Source organism: Camellia sinensis, chromosome 9 (genome assembly GCF_055761805.1).
Source record: "Camellia sinensis isolate YWXY chromosome 9, ASM5576180v1, whole genome shotgun sequence".
Classification (NCBI taxonomy): domain Eukaryota; kingdom Viridiplantae; phylum Streptophyta; class Magnoliopsida; order Ericales; family Theaceae; genus Camellia; species Camellia sinensis.
Window position 1 is genome coordinate 149,629,788 of NC_138969.1, and position 17,291 is coordinate 149,647,078.

The 17,291-nt window shown below is 42.6% G+C and overlaps 1 protein-coding gene across 1 annotated transcript; it reads left to right on the forward strand.

Moving 5' to 3' along the window:
* The first annotated feature begins 1,322 nt into the window (after nucleotides 1-1,322).
* Nucleotides 1,323-3,658, forward strand: LOC114300483 (trans-resveratrol di-O-methyltransferase-like). The gene is made up of 2 exons (XM_082887802.1): nucleotides 1,323-2,217; nucleotides 2,898-3,658. Exons 1-2 carry the CDS (start codon nucleotides 1,444-1,446, stop codon nucleotides 3,198-3,200), a joined length of 1,077 nt encoding a protein of 358 aa, XP_082743928.1. The 5' UTR covers nucleotides 1,323-1,443; the 3' UTR covers nucleotides 3,201-3,658.
* The last annotated feature ends 13,633 nt before the right edge of the window (nucleotides 3,659-17,291 follow it).

Consider the following 17,291-nt stretch of genomic DNA (forward strand, 5'->3'; position numbering starts at 1 on the left):
CTTCATGGATCACCACCATCACCAAAAATACATTATTATAATTGGTCTTTGTTTTACAAGATGTGATTGAAACTCCCTCACTCACCAACCCTCACCACTCCCCACACACACGTGGGGGTTGGTGATTGGAGGAGAAGGAGAAAAAAAAATTAAAAAAAAAATAATTTGGCCAATCAATCCAAGAGGGTATCGTGAGGGTGGAGAAAAAAGGAGTCCACATCATTTTTGTTGTTTTACATTTAAATTTTTTATTACTGCATGTCAAGAAGTAGTAAAATTATATAAAATTTATTTTTAGAAATGAAAGGACTGCAAACGCTTTTATCATTTTATATAAAAATTATGTACAAATCTTCAATTGTATATCATTACTTATAGGAAATTTTTGATTGGCAGACTAAAATTTCTTGACATTGCTTGGCATTAATAACACGATTAGGTTAAGGTTGGGATTGGTAATATGTAAAATAGATGATGAGATATATATTGTGAGAGTACTTGTACTATACTTAATTTTGATATGATATAATATGTGATAAGAGGAGAATAATTATTTTTTATCATTAAATGATGTGATATGACTAATCCCAGGCTATAGGATTAGGAATATTATTAGGCCATGGTTGTTTGGATGAATATGAGCTTGGGATTGGATTAATAGTCCAATAAAATTATTAATTCAATGTTTGGTTAAATAATTGAAATACGGACTAACAATCCATCCAAGTATGGTATCTCACATATAATGGATTATTCAATCTCACAGAGGGGAGTGGGATATAAATTTGAGAACTAAGCCAAAGTCTAAACTATTAGTTCTTTCTTATAATCCTACATCGATCCAAACATAGGATAAGATACATAATCCAAAGGGATTTGTAGTCATCGGATTACTAATCATGGGAATATTAATCCAACATAATCCAGTCTGCCCAAACCAACATGGCCTTAGGGGTGTAATTGTTAATCTCCTATTGGCGGAGTAGCAATATCATGATATTATCAAACTTATCCGTTTTAGCCAATCAAACACAATGTATCATTAAAAAAAAATGTAGGAACAAGAAAAAAAAATTGGTGGGGGAGAGAAATTACCTATCAGTGTTAATTTAAGAAAATTATTATATATGTAAGGAAATCTTATAATTTTAATTATAAATATTAATAAAATTATCACTAATTTGTAATTATTTTTAAAATTCTGCAATGATATGAAATTTTTCACACATAATAAATAAATAAAAATAAAATTGAAATGAAACCCATGTTGGATTCCGCGATCTTACCAATCCCAATCCTCTCCTGGTCTACCAAACAAACAAGGTTATAAAGTCCACCATTTCTCTTCATATATATCCTGCTAAAAATTTGTTCTTCATCAAACACACTAATACCATTACTCATCCATCCAAGAAGGCCTACAAGGCCAGCTTAGCTATCTTCATGGATCTCCACAATGGCCAATTAGGAGCAAGAGAGTTGTTTCAAGCTCAATCCCACATATACAAACATGCATTCAGTTTTGCAAACTCCATGTCACTCAGCTGTGCAGTTCAGCTAGGCATACCAGATATAATTCACAACCACAAAAAACCCATCTCTCTCCCTGACTTAGTCTCATCTCTCCAATTGCCTCCCTCAAAAACCAATTCTCTCCACAGAATCATGTCCTTGTTAATTCACTTGGGGTTTTTTGCTACAACGAAAATTGATCCAAATCATGGAGATCAAGAAGGGTATGTCCTCACTCCATCATCGATGCTTCTAATCAAAAGTGAAATGGCCAATTTGTCACCATTTGTCCAGGCCATGGTCGATCCGGTTTTGGTCACCCCATGGCAGTTTTTGGGAGATTGGTTTAGAAGCAATGAAGAAACAGCATTTGAGACTGCACATGGGGTTGCCATGTGGGAGTTTTGTGACAAAAACCCAAAATTCAATAACACTTTCAATGAAGCAATGGGCAGTGACTCAAGAATGATGAGCTTGGTGGTTAGAGACTGTGAGGCAGTGTTTGGAGGACTGAATTCATTGGTTGATGTAGGGGGTGGTACCGGTATCAATGCTCGGATCATTTCCGAGGCATTTCCTGGTATAAAATGCACTGTTTTTGATCTTCCACATGTTGTTGAGAACTTGCCACAGGAGAAGAACTTGAACTATGTTGGGGGCGATATGTTTCGGTCTTTCCTATCCGCGGATGCCATTTTCTTCAAGGTATGCAATTTTTCGAATTCTTAGTTCCAGTGATTGAATCTGGTAATTGAGCAAATTTTACGATTTGCATCATATATGTAGGGCAATTCCTCTCTCATCAAGTTATTTCAGTAAATATCTGTCTTTTATTTACTTTTATTTTTTTGTGTTTTGGATTTAATTTGATGTTGAGTTGCTTCAGTATAGATTGATCAAATAGCCGAATTCTAAAGAGAAATCATTTTTGATGATCCAAGATCCTACATATTGATCTATAGAACTGTTATTTATTTGTTGAACGGACATATTGATTGACGAAATCACAATTATCTTTAACGATAAAACTATCTGAAAAGGTCATATACGTCAAAGAACTTTAATTTTCCACTCCTATTAACACCAAAAATGTGTACAATTTAGGAGAATTGTAGCAAATTATCATTTTTCTCCCATTATTTCTTTCATTAAGGAAAAACAAGGAAACCATAAGTTAAGGAGATGGCTGCATGTGCTCTGATTCATTATTTGGGCCATTTTATCCAATTCCTCGGTACTGACAATTGAAAAACAGTTTTCAAGTATTTGTCGCTGAATTATTCTGAGAAGTATTCTATAAAGCAATTAATGTTCATATGATAAGCAAAGTAAACTTTAAGATAATCAATTGAACTTGAATGTGTGTTTGGACTTGAAAATGGCAGTGGGTTTTGCACAATTGGAGTGACGAGAACTGCGTAAAGATACTGAAGAGATGCAGAGAAGCTATTCCAAGCAAGGAAGATGGAGGAAAGGTTATCATCATAGACATAGTGGTAGATGGGGACAGAGATGAACATGACATTGCCGAGACAAAGCTTGTTTTTGACATATTGATGATGGTTTTGGTCACCGGAAGAGAAAGAAGTGAGAAAGAATGGGAAAAGATTTTCTTAGAGGCTGGCTTTAGTCACTACAAGATCACACCCATCTTTGGTTTAAGGTCCCTCATTGAGGTATATCCTTAAATTATGTAAGGTAAATTTCATTTTACCTCCGCGTAGTTTGGCTCATTTGGAAATAACATTTATATGGTTTGTAAACCGAAATATATCGCTTTCCACCTAACTTAATGTTAAGTGCATGCCAAGATGAAAATAGTACATCGAGGTTAAAGGGAATTTTGTCTCCTAAAAAAATAACGAAAATGTCCATGTTTTACGCAATGAGATTACTTATGTATAAGGATATTTTAGTTTTTTTTTTTTTATCTAGTTTTTAATGGGTCCAACGGTACTCTTTAGTCTAGAAATCATAGGGAATTATGTCCTTATAAATGATAAGGGTTGTGTGCAAATAGGTTAAACCATGAGGGACTAAAGTGAAATTTGTTCAATTATGTATTGTGAAACCTATATGACTCCTATAATAATTCTTGTTCGGTAAACTTGTTCTGGACTGTAAAATATATGCTCATTGCTCTGTTTCCTTTGTTTCCACATCTCTTTTAAACTCTAATTGCATTGGTGTTGGGTTTTTGGTCCGGTACTAAGATGAACAGTTCTAAAAAAAATTGGGACCGAGCCGCGCCGAACCGAGCCAAACCATTAGAACCTATGGAAATGAGCAAGAACCAAACCAAAGAAAAAGGTTCGGTCCATGGTTATGGGCAATTCAAAATTAATCAATTTCTACAACTCAATTTCAAAAATTAATCTGTTAGAAATGGGCGTCCAAGTGGCATGACCATTTGAATCTTTTGAACCTTATCCAAATGGGTTTTGAATTCAAATTCAAACCTATTTGGATAACCACTCAGGATATATATATATATATATATCATATAATTGATATGGATAGATGATATGTCTTATATTATCTCATATAACTGATATGGATAAATGAGATAAACATATTATATATCTGATAATATGGGATATGGGTGATTAAGAGAAAAACAAGGTATGTTTGAGTTTTTTCCCATATACTGACTCTCTCCCAAAAACCAAAAACCAACGATCAAAGCCATTGTGTGGGTGATATTCACTATTGTAATATCACTCCATTACTGGGTTGACTGATCAGATTCAGGAATGTGATTTACCCACGAGATCCTTCAATTCAGACTCTATTCTAAAGGTATGATGTACTTTTTAAGGGACATTACTGGAAAAGTGGTCATGTATGTTCAGCTACTTTGGTATTTTTTTTTTTTTTTAACAAAATAGAAAGTGAATGCAAGATGGGAGGATAATGAGATATATATTTTTTATATTAGGGAGCCATTTTATGTATAAAATAATATATATGTATATATATATATATATTTAAAATTCTATAGCAAACAATATTTTTCACAGAAACAACGAAATCATGACCCTCATAATCTTCTCCTAATTCCGTCTCTACTTCCATCCAAGCTTCTTGATGAGGAGAGTGCCGAGCTAACTTAACCGAACCATCAGCCAACTGATTACCTTGACGGCTCACATGCGAAGCTTTGAAGCGTCCAAACGATCTACACTTACTCACAGCAAGCTGCACTATATGACCACAATCCGACAGCGATGCGACTTGACCTTGAAATGCCTTAATAATGTTCAAAGAGTCTCCTTCCAAGTGAATGTCATGAATCCCCAAATCTGCCGCCAAATCCAATGCCTTGTCTGCAGCATATGCTTCCACACAATCCACCCCTTAAAGAAACGGATTCCGATCTGCCCACACTATAACGGACTACTACACCCACACCACTTGCCCGAAGCTCCTTGAACACTGCACCATCAAAATTGATCTTGAGCCAGCCCACATCCGGAGGTTGCCATTTGATGTCCGTCCCACTTTGTCTCCGGCCTGTTACTGCGGTCTGCACTTGAACACAATCACTGCGAAGTTATCACACCATCACTACAAAAATTTAAGTTTTGGATACCAAAATTTAGGGACAAAATTATTTTTTAGAAATCAAATATTTTTATTGCGAAAAGTGCCGTTATTATATTTTTAGTAACAAAAATTAGACATTAGTGATGAATTATTATCTTTTTAGGACTAAATTTTTTGTCTCAAAAAATAAATCATTTTGAGACAAAATTATTTCGTCCTTAAAAGTCTATTTATTAGTAAAATTTTCAAAATTTTATTGCTAAAATCCTTGTTTTGGACTTTTCGGAACGACCTTTTAGTGACTATCTCCATGATGATAAAAATTAGTCCCTAAATGTCTTTTATAACAAAATTTTCACTTTTAGAGATCAAAATATTTAGTCTCTAAAATTCTTATATGTTGGAGCGTTATCTTCAATGGATCTATGCAAATGATAGCCCGATCTTACCGAATGCACACCACCTCTTATAATAATGCCACACAAACTCATCAAAGGGAAAGATTGGACATATTGGAATTTGCCTGATGACCTCTACATCCAACTCGAAAAAATAATGTCGGATCACATCCATATCCCAACACTTCCGATCCCGATCAATTAAACAACTAACCGTGGCCTAGGCACCCATTTATCTCTAAACACAAGAATGTTCGCCCCATTACCATCCCTCCATCTCACCCCAGCCTCAAGAAGAGGTTTCGCATGCATAATGCTCCTCCAGGTGTATGACGGATTTATTCCCAACTCAGCCCTTAGAAATGACGAGCTCGGAAAATATTTGGCTTCTATCATTTTGCCCAAGATAGAGTTTGGATGTTGAACCAGCCACCATCCCTGTTTGGCTAACATAGAAAAACCTGCTACCCCGTTTGGCTAGCAATGGTTCTACTAGGCATGTCAGAATTTGTAGATATAAATTTTGAAACATTATGTGAGAGGGTAATTTTTGGTGAAGATTGGGCCGTGCTATGAGATGGACTTTATGGCCCAAAGTACGAAGGACTGGGTAAAAAGGGCCGAGAAGTTACTCCGGCCAAGAGAGATAAAGTGTTTCCGGTCAAAAGAGATGAAGTTACTTCGGCTCAGGAATTGTAAAGTTACTTCGGTCCGGAAGCAACTTGAAGTTATACCGGTCTTGGAGTTATACCGGTCGCGAATCGTTGGTTCAGTCCAAACATACCATGGGTTGAACAGGAGAGAACCGAGGTAAGAAGGAGTAAAGGGAGAACTGAACTAATGATAGTTCGGCCTACTCTGTGGCTAAGCATAGCCAATTTTACTTCGGTCAAAAATGGTAGTTCGGCCATGGTAAAAACCATCCCACTTTGTTTAAGCAGTGGGGGGGGTGTAAAAGGATAAGCATTATCCTACAAGAGTATGAATCCTAGAAGGACTCTACATGGAGGAGTAGAAGTCCTACTAGGATTGTGCCACTCGAAACCTATAAAAGCTCACAAACATCACCTTGGAGGAGGTAACACAAAAAACACAACACATAATTTTGCTTTCCGAATACATTGAGCTCTGTCAAGTTTACTGACTTAGGCATCGGAGAGGTCTCCGGCACACACCCGCCGGCTAGCTCACGTTTGTGTTTTCAGGTGACAAAGCGACGTCGTACGGAGGAGCGCGGACTTAGTCAACAGGATTATACGAGGAGAATTATTTCTTTCCCGTACAATTGGCGCCGTCTGTGGGAAAAAAAAAACAGACAGAACAAAACCTCTTGACTAAAGCTTCTCCCCTTTACAATCAATGGCACACATTGAAGAATTGCCGCAGTCCGCCGTCGACGGACTAACTCCAGAAGGAGGCGCAAGGCGAGAAGGATTACCCTCTGTCCCTCCTATGGCGGACTTGGAGTCCCAGCGTCATAACTCCAGGAGGGATAATAGGAGAAGGCGAAATAACAGCCCCCATCGCCCTCGTTCACAAAGCCCTGACAGGCAAAGACGAAGGATTGACCCTCAAGCTCTGGAAGACCGCGTGAAAGAGCAAGATGAATTGATAAGAAAGATGGCGGCGGACATGGAGGCCTTAAAACGCCAGATGAAGAAAAAAGAAGTGGCGACAGGAGAGGGGCGCAAAAACAAAACGCCCCCTCGCCACTCAGAAAATCGTAGTAGGAACACCACACCCTCGCAAGGAGAAAGCAGAAGCCTCAGGACAGGCGACACTCAATCCTGGTCTTCCAGAACTCGTCACTCCAGGTCTGAGAGGATGAGATCTGAAAGATCATACACTGAAGGAAGCACGTATTGGCCCTCGCATTCGCATCAAACCAGATCTAGACAGACGGAATTACCTAGATCATCCGACTTACGAACCGTGCTCGAAGAGAAAGCACGATGCAAGGAGGATGCCAGGGCACGGGATCCGTACAGAGTTTCTGCCTTACAGCGGTTGGCTCCTCGGACGCATGGAAGCGTCGATGTTGGAATGCCAATACCGCGCCCTGCCTACGAACCAACGGACAAAGCATTGGCAAGACTACAGACTTCGCCGTTTGTTCCAGCGATCGAAAACGCGCCCCTATCATCAGGCTTCCTTCAGCCGAAATTCACCACATATGAAGGGAAGACGGATCCCTACTCACACTTGAGCCACTTTCGCCAAGTCATGGCTGTATACAGGCGAAACGAGGCCTCAATGTGCATACTCTTCCCATCAAGTCTTGGCGACCTAGGCTTGACTTGGTTTGAGAAACTTCCAGAAGGCAGCATAGCCTCTTGGGCATAATTGGCAGAAGCCTTCGTGACAAGGTTCCGAACAAACACTAAAACCCCGGTGGAGATCGATCAGCTACTCTCCATCGACATGGGTGATAAAGAGACCCTAAGATCCTACAACAGTCGCTACTGGGAGACATTCAATCAGATTGGGGACTGCCCCACCAATCTCGCCATTGCACAGTATAAAAGAGGCCTTCCAGTTGGGAACAGACTGAGGGACTCGATCACCATGACGCCACCTTTCACTATGGAGGCCCTGATGGAAAGAGTGCATCAGCACATCAGGGTAGAAGAGAATGGCGCACGTGCTAAAGCAAAATCTAGTGCAACCACAGTACCAGAAAAGAAGACCTCAGCAAAGGTCAATACAGTAGATCGTCAGAACCGAAACGGTCGAGGCAGACAAGATAATGGAGAAGACCCGGATAAAAGATGGTTAAGAATCCGCACTGCCATAACCACGGTGTTCAAGAAACCGATTTATCGGATCCTGAGCGAAATAAGAGATGAGCCTTTCGTCAAGTGGCCAGCCATGCTAGGAGAAGCCCAGAAGGACTATGACGAAAGATCACGATGCACCTTCCACAAAGAAAAGGGACATCGCACGGAGAATTGCACACCATTGAGACAACACCTAGAAGAGTTGGTGGCAGCAGGCCACTTGGACAAGTACATTGAAGGAGGGACGCAACCAACCCCCCAGGATCACAATAACCCCAACGGAATGCCCATCGAAGCCCCACCTCAAGGCATTATCAATGTAATACATAGAGTCTTTGAACCTGAGCGTGTATACGAGCTCAGGGGATCAATCAAAAAGGCTGAGCACTTTAGAGAAGTATTAAGTGCCCAACCTGCCATCAAGAAGGGAAAGACAGAGGCAACAAATGCCATGTCTTTTTCAGATAAGGACTTGGATCGAATATATTGCCCTCACAATGATGCTCTGGTCGTCACTCTCCGAGTCAAGGATTTTGACGTCAAGCGGATTCTGATTGACCAGGGTAGTTTATGTGTAATCATGTACTACGAAACATTCAAACAATTAAAGCTGCAAGACAAGGACTTGGCGCCTGCTGTATCACCCTTAATTGGATTCAACTCCATGCCAGAATGGCCCGTCGGAAAGATAATTCTTCCAGTTAGGGCTGGAAGCGTGACAAAACAAGTGGAGTTCTGGGTATTGAAGGTCCCCTCCACTTACAACATCATCTTAGGCAGAACATGGCTGCATGCCATGCGATCGGTGGCGTCATCCTACCACCAAGTGATGCGGTTTCCCAACGACTCCGGTATAATTGAAGAAGTATATGGAGATCAAATCATGTCAAAACAATGCTTCGCCACGGTGAATGGCAGTCGCGCTGCCAAAGGGTACGTTCATTCGGTGGAAGAACCAGAAAGTAATGAGCTATTCGCAGACGTCGGCAAAGCGGCGGATCAGAAAGCAGTGGAGGACTTGGTAGAAGTAAGAATAGATGAAAAGAACCCGGATAAGTTCTTTCTGCTTGGTTCGTCGTTGTCCAGCACTGAGAGATTAGAGGTCTTGGAGTTTTTGACCTCTAACATCGAAGTGTTCGCTTGGACGCCCTACGACATGCCAGGCATTGATCCAAACTTCATCTGTCACCAGCTCAATGTCCACCCATCCGCCAGACCAGTTATTCAGCGCACACGCAGATCGGCACTCCACCATGCCGAAATAGTGGCAGAAGAAGTAGGCAACCTGCTGGAGGCAGGAGCAATTAGAGAAGTGCACTACCCAAGATGGATCTCCAACACAGTCGTAGTGCCAAAGAAAAATGGCAAATGGCGAGTCTGCGTCGACTACAAAACAGTCAACAAGGAGTGCCCAAAAGTCAACTTTCCTCTACCACGGATAGATCAACTGGTGGACCTAACGGCAGGGCACAACCGACTTAGCTTTCTGGATGCATACAGAGGCTATCACCAGATCGCCATGGATGAACCAGACCAGGAGGTCACATCTTTTACAACTCCAAGAGGACTATACTGTTACAAGGTCATGCCCTTTGGCCTAAAAAACGCAGGGGCAACATTCCAACGGATGGTCACCAAGATGTTTGAGCCATTGTTAGGCAGAACAATGGAAGCTTACATCGACGACATGGTGGTCAAGAGCAAGGATGAGAATGATCATCTTAAGGACCTAGGCGAGATGTTTGAGATCCTGAAGAAGCACAAGTTGCGCCTCAATACGTCCAAGTGTGCATTCGGAGTAGGATCTGGAAAATTCCTGGGCTTCCTCGTGACCAACCGAGGTATAGAGGCAGACCCCTCTCAAATCAAGGCAATCCAAGATCTGGAGAGACCAAACTCAGTAAAAGAAGTGCAGCATCTCACCGGCATGGCAGCTGCACTCAACCGATTCATAAGCAGATCGTCAGATAGACTACGACCATTTTTTCATGCCTTAAAGGCCAAGTTTGAGTGGGACGAAGAATGCGACCAAGCTCTAGAAAGCTTGAAGGAGTATATGTCTTCCCCACCACTGCTTGTTACCCCAGTACCTGGTGAAGAACTCTTCTTGTACCTGGCAGTCTCTCAGCACGCAGTTAGCGCAGTGTTGGTTCCTGCAGAAGGAATTCAACACTTGCCCATCTATTATGTCAGCAAGACATTGCTGGGAGCCGAAACAAGGTATTTGCCACTGGAAAAACTGGCATTAGCTTTGATGATGGCCTCCAGGAAATTGGCACACTACTTTCACGCACACACCATAGTCGTCCTCACAGCCTTCCCACTAAAAGCTTTATTTGAGAGGACAAACTTTTCTGGGCGAATTTCGAAGTGGGCAGTAGAGTTGGGACAATTCGACATCAAGTTCCAACCCAGGACCGCAATAAAAGCCCAATCTTTGGCAGACTTCGTCGCAGAGTTTACTCCTGGAAGTCATCATATCTGCCCAGTCGACCTAACTAACACAACCGAACTAGGGACGGAAGTTGACGCCGGAATAGCGCAACCCCTAGTAGAAGGTACTCAGTCAAACTCCAAGGCAGACCAGACTAAGGACAACAAGGAAGAAACTGCTCTTGGCTCACCAATAGTACAATCAGATGGCGAGGGACAGACAGCAAGTATGGACCTTGTAGAAAACACCATTCTTGACCCCACAACATCATCTGACCCCTCCACTTGCTGGAAGTTGTTCGTTGGTGAGATGTGGAAGCTCTTTGTGGATGGAGCATCCAACCGGCATGGTGCAGGACTCGGTATAGTCCTCATCTCACCAGACGGCCTGGTTGTAGAGCAAGCAATCAACCTTGGCTTCCCAACATCAAACAACGAAGCGGAGTATGAAGCGCTTCTCGCAGGACTCAAATCAGCATACTACATGCAGGCCACCGAATTAATGGTCTACAGTGACTCACAACTGGTAGTAAACCAAATTTCTGGCGACTATGAAGCAAAAGATGATAGGATGGCCAAGTACCAAGAGTTGGTCAGAACAGAAATCAAGAAATTTGAAGTAGTAAGGATAGAGCAAATCGGCAGGGAGGAAAACAGCAGAGCAGACGAACTAGCAGGCTTCGCCTCAATGGCAGATTCCTCCATACCTCATCCACTACTAATTGACTACCTACCTAGACCAAACATAGAAGACCCCGAAGCAGAAGAAGTATGTTGCACAGAGCTAGGCCCCTTTTGGATGGATCCCATCATCCTGTTCTTAAAAGACGGCATCCTCCCAGAAGAGAAAAAAGAAGCCAACAGAGTAAGAGCGAAATCGCAGCGATTTTGGCTCTCCCCATCCTTGGCATTATACAAGAAGTCATTCTCAGGACCCTACCTAAAGTGTGTACATCCCAGCAAAGTAGAAGCATTCTTGTACGAGATACACGAAGGGGTGTGCGGAAGCCATCAAGGAGGAAGATCGCTAGCTTACAGGGCCATTTCACAAGGATACTGGTGGCCATACATGCAGGCAGACTCAGAAAAATATGTAAAGAAGTGTGAGAAATGCCAAAAATTCGCACACCAAATACATCAACCGGCAAGAGAACTCCTACCATTAACTAGCCCATGGCCTTTCGCAATGTGGGGCTTGGACATAGTAGGACCACTTCCAACAGCACCCGGCAACAGGAAGTTCTTTCTCGCAGCAACTGACTATTTCACAAAGTGGGTGGAAGCAGAAGCATTGGCATCAATCAAAGAAAAAGATGTGAAGAAGTTCGTTTGGCAGAATATCATCACTCGGTTTGGCATACCAAAAGCCCTAATCTCAGACAATGGTACTCAGTTCGACGGTAGAATCTTTAGAAGCTTTTGTGAAGAATACAAGATAGAGTTCTACAATTCTACACCGGCATATCCTCAAGCAAATGGCCAAGCAGAAGCATCAAATAAAGTTGTCTTGGATGGACTGAAGAAAAGGTTAGAAAAGGCAAAAGGTAAATGGGCGGACGAACTTCCTCATGTTTTATGGGCTTACCGCACCACACCTCGACGATCAACAGGAGAAACACCATTCTCCTTAGCCTACGGAATGGAAGCAGTAATCCCACTGGAAGTTGGCCTCCCCACAATTCGAAGCAAAAATTTTGATCCAGACTTAAATGGAGAAGCCATAACATTGGAACTCGACCTTGCAGAAGAAAGAAGAGAAAAAGCACTGGTTCACATTGCTTCATACCAACGAGAGTTAATTAGAAAATACAACAAAAAGGTACATCCAAGGCAACTCAAGATCGGCGATTGGGTACTGCGCAAAGTAATGGGAAACACCTTGGTACTAGGAGATGGCAAGTTAGGGCCAAACTGGAAAGGTCCTTACAAAGTGGTTGGGTTAGCAAGCAAAGGGGCATACCACCTAGAAGACAAGGACGACAAAGCAATCCCTAGGCCATGGAACACGTCCAATCTCAAGTTGTTTTATTTTTAGCTTTTCTCTTTCAAACATATGTAATTTTCTTTTTCTTCAATAGAACAAGCGATTCTTTTCGGCATGAGTTGTTCTTTGTAAAAGTTAGTTTTAGTAAAGATAGGAATATTGCAAACATTGTTCTAAGTTAGCTGGAAAAAACTAACTTAGAGGTTGGCTGGAATAAACCAACACCCTTCCTAAGCCCAGGATAAGGATCCAGGCTGCAGGACGTTTGGTCGGAATAACCAAACATTGTTCTAAGTTAGCTGGAAAAAACTAACTTAGAGGTTGGCTGGATTAAACCAACTCTTTTTACTCTTCAGCAGAAGTATGGGTATGGCTGAAGAGTGGTTGGCTGGATTAAACCAACTCTTTGTACTCTTCAGCCGAAGTATGGGTATGGCTGAAGAGTGGTTGGCTGGATTAAACTAACTCTTTGTACTCTTCAGCCGAAGTATGGGCATGGCTGAAGAGTGGTTGGCTGGATTAAACCAACTCTTAGTACTCCTCAGCCGAAGTAATTATGTCGGCTAAGGAGTGGTTGGCTGGTAAGCATAGTTAGTTTAACCATTTAAAACCGGAATAACAGTTGGAATAATAGAAGACATTACAAGTGCAAGCATACAAATCAAAACCGGAATAAAAGTTCAAACAAAATTTTCATTCATTGAAAAGCAATTACAGAGGGGTATAGCCCGGTTACAAAGACAAAAGGTAACAAAAAAGAGAAAGTGCAAAATCAAGAGAAAAGATCTTTAATTTCGGCGTCAAAGGCAGCATCGGCATCAACATGAAGACCGGTTTCAGGCGGGAGCTCGTTTTCAATCGCAAGAGTGGTTTCGGTCGGAACCACGGTTTCACCTGGTTGTTCAGTAGTTAGATCTTCCACCATGGGCTCCGACCGAACTGCCTGATCTACATTGACAACCGGAGTATCCTCAGAGGCAGAGTCTTCATCAGAGTCTGAGCCTTCAAGAAACTGTTGTTGCATGGCATTGGCATACTCCACAAGGGAGTTCGGTATGAAGTAGGCTGGAGGGTTGAAAACCTCGGTCTGTGGATCGTGACCGAGCTTCTCAACAGCTGCCCTCCAGCCGCACTTGAAGAATAGCTCCTTGGCAGCCTCACACTGCTTGACATAGGCGTCCTCTGCCTTCTTGTAGCCTTGTTTTTCGGCTTCCTTTGCGTTCTCCTTCACTTGGGATATTTCGGCATCTTTCTTCCTTTCAAGCTTCACTAGCTCGCGCATGTACTTGTCTTTTAGAGCAATGGCAGCCTTCTGCCTTTCTGCCTCGGCCGAACTAACCAATCCGGCCAGTCGGCCGTTCTCAGCTCGGAGCTCGGCCATTTGCTTTCTGGCCTCCTCTAGCTCGGTCGTTTTTGCTTCAGCTTCTGCCGCGGCTTGCCTTGTTATTTTCCTAAGCTCCAGCACTTTCCTATGGGTGATTTGGTTTTTTTGAATAGCCTGACAAAGCAGAGATTTCCCTTTAGCCGAAGTAAAAGTTGAAAAAAGAACGTAGACAGAGAGACGACCGAAGTTACTTACCAGAATCATGGATTTTGTCGAAGACCAGATGGCCTTCAGTTCGGTGTTCAGTTGTTTTTGGTGGTGCACCATGTCTTTGGGGAGGCACACACTCTTGGCCAGGTTGAAGGCCAACTAATGGTCTTTCTCAGCAACAATCGAGTCTGAGTCTTGGATGTCTCGGTTGTTGAAAGTAAGTTTTGGTGCCCAACAAACGGTAGTTCGGTCAGAAGGCTCCGGTTGGGGGCTCAGTGGTAAGCTCGGTGAAAGAGCAGGTTCTTCGTCATCAACCAAAATTTGTTCGGTTTCGGCAGTCCGGGCTCGCTTGGTTCGGCGGGAAGAGGACGGCTGTTGAGAAAGGAGGGCCACAACAGCAGGCTGCGATTGGCTGGGTGGCATTTCTTCGGGCCTGGTTGTCTCGGTTAAAAGCGCCCTTACTCTGTTCTTTTTTGCCATCTCTTCTTCAGCTGTCAATGGGATCAGTCTAATCTCGGGTAAGGATGGGTCCGGTTCTGGGGCTTCTTCAAGAAGAAAGTCGGTTACTCTGGCTTTCCGTCGACCACTGTATCGGTAGGTCGGCTCGAATTTCAGCAATTTGGCCCAACTACATTCAGGATATCGTAGTGCGGCTCGCAAAGTTGCAAGATTTGGATAGCTGTATAAGGAATGAAGGTGGGCAGAATCTGCGAAAGAAGAACTGTTAGTTCAGTTGATAGACTAACAAACCGAAATAAAAAAATACAAGGAAGAAGACCGAAGTTAAAATTACCGGGCTCTCCTTTTTTCCAATTTATAGGTCGGCCAGGAATTTGGGCTTGAAAATCCTCAAAGTTCCCAGAGACCTAGAAAAAATCGTCGTCGTTTAAGTCTTTGTCCGGTGTATATTTAATTATCTTCTCTCGGCGGCGTCGTATCCTAAGGTAATAGACCCACCCATCTTCTTTTGAGCCGATGGAATATTGATGGAAAATTTCGGCCAGGCCAAGGTTTAGTCCGGCTTGGCGGTTCAGTTCGGCTATACCCATGATGATGCGGTAGGAGTTGGTAGATAGTTGGGTTGGGCATAGTCTAGTTTGTCTAAGAAACTCGCAAATCAATGGTTGAACTGGAAACCGTAGTCCGGTTTCTATTATGGATAGAAGGGTAAAAGGGACGAAACCTTCGTTATCCCCGGGAATGACATCTTTTTCGGCTAAAGACAGGTGGACATCATCAGGTATGTTATAGTCCTTCCTGAATTCGGCTAAGCCCCATGGAGTGTCTACTAGGTACCTATACTTCCCCATTTAAGGAATAAGTTAAGAATAAGTTATATCGGTGCAAAAGTTGTGCTCAGTAACTCGGTTGAGCACACGGAGGAGTGCCTGGGCAACCTAAGTCTGCAAAGTAGAAAACAAAGGGGTTAAGCACAGATCATAGGACCATGCTACAAATTAAAAGCAAGGTAAAAAAGCCCTACTTCGGTTTTATGGACAGGTTCTATCTCGGTTCAGCAAAAATGATTGGTAGCCCGGTTTGAGCAGGGTTTTTATTAGCCAAACCTTGGCAAATATCTCGGCATATTGGCTTTGGAATCAATTTTTAGACCGGTTCATCGTCTAAGGGCAGCTTTCTGAGTTCGGTCTAAAAAACTAAGAAAGCTGGTTTAGCCCCAAAGGCATAAATCGGTTGAACTATGAGTTTTGTTACTCCGGTTGAGCCTCTAGGGACAGCTTTCTGAGTTTGGTTTAGAAACTAGGAAGGCTGGCTTAGCCCCAAGGCCTAGCTCGGTTTAAGACCGAGGTTCCTATTTTAATGGGTTCAAACGTCGTGCAATGAGCCTATCTCGGCCAGAGTGATTCGGGAGTTGACAACCTACTGAAACTGCTGTTATTTCTACAAGTTCTAGTTCGGTTATTGTCCAAAGTGATCTACCTATGTAGGACAAACAGTATCCTAGTTCGGTTGCTACATGATTTTGGATCCAAAACTTGTTTTCTACAGAATAGTTCACACGCATGGGTTCCGCTAATGTTTTTCCATGGAAGTTCAGAAGCAAAAACAAAAATGTACAAGCATGTTTCGTAAAAACATAGAAAGCAGAAAGAAGAAAAGCAAAGCAGGTTTCTTGAAGCTTACCAGAGGAAGATGAAGCTAAAGAGGGAGAAATGGCAGCAAAGTCACAGCCTCTTCAAGTGCAACGGAAGAACAGCAAGAACACAGGAAGGAGAGAGAAGAAAGTGATAGTCGAGTGATAATCCAAAATATAGAAGGGGTTGTTTTGTGAAAAGGGCGGAAGGAAAAAGGGCGGGACTGTTCAAATTTCACGAAGTACAAAGACGGCGTGACAGCCGTCCTCAGCCAATCAGAGCGTGCCGCGTGTCATAAGAATGGGAAGCGTTACAGTCATTGTGATTGAAGAGACGTTTTGACCGGACAAAAATGGCCCGGAGTGAAATAAGCTCGGCCAGAAGGCTAAACAGTTTTTTAGCTCGGCTGGAAAGGCTTAACGTTAGCTCGGCTGGTCACCAGGTAATCCCAATCATGCGGTGCAGATGGAATTAAAGGGCAATTGAGAGGGTAATTTTTGGTGAAGATTGGGCCGAGCTATGAGATGGACTTTATGGCCCAAAGTACGAAGGACTGGGTAAAAAGGGCCGAGAAGTTACTCCGGCCAAGAGAGATAAAGTTACTCCGGTCAAAAGAGATGAAGTTACTTCGGCTCAGGAATTGTAAAGTTACTTCGGTTCGGAAGCAACTTGAAGTTATACCGGTCTTGGAGTTATACCGGTCGCGAATCGTTGGTTCGGTCCAAACATACCATGGGTTGAACAGGAGAGAACCGAGGTAAGAAGGAGTAAAGGGAGAACCGAACTAATGATAGTTCGGCCTACTCTGTGGCTAAGCATAGCCAATTTTACTTCGGTCAAAAATGGTAGTTCGGCCATAGTAAAAACCATCCCACTTGGTTTAAACAGTGGAGGGGGGGTGTAAAAGGATAAGCATTATCCTACAGGAGTATGAATCCTAGAAGGACTCTACATGGAGGAGTAGAAGTCCTACTAGGATTGTGCCACTCGAAACCTATAAAAGCTCACAAACAT

What these genes read in the sequence shown, in the direction of transcription:
- LOC114300483 (XM_082887802.1), top strand. Translation starts at nt 1,444, where the DNA reads ATGGATCTCCACAATGGCCAATTAGGAGCAAGAGAGTTGTTTCAAGCT. An exon ending in CGGATGCCATTTTCTTCAAG is followed by an intron (nt 2,218 to 2,897) that starts GTATGCAATTTT and finishes TGAAAATGGCAG; the next exon opens with TGGGTTTTGCACAATTGGAG.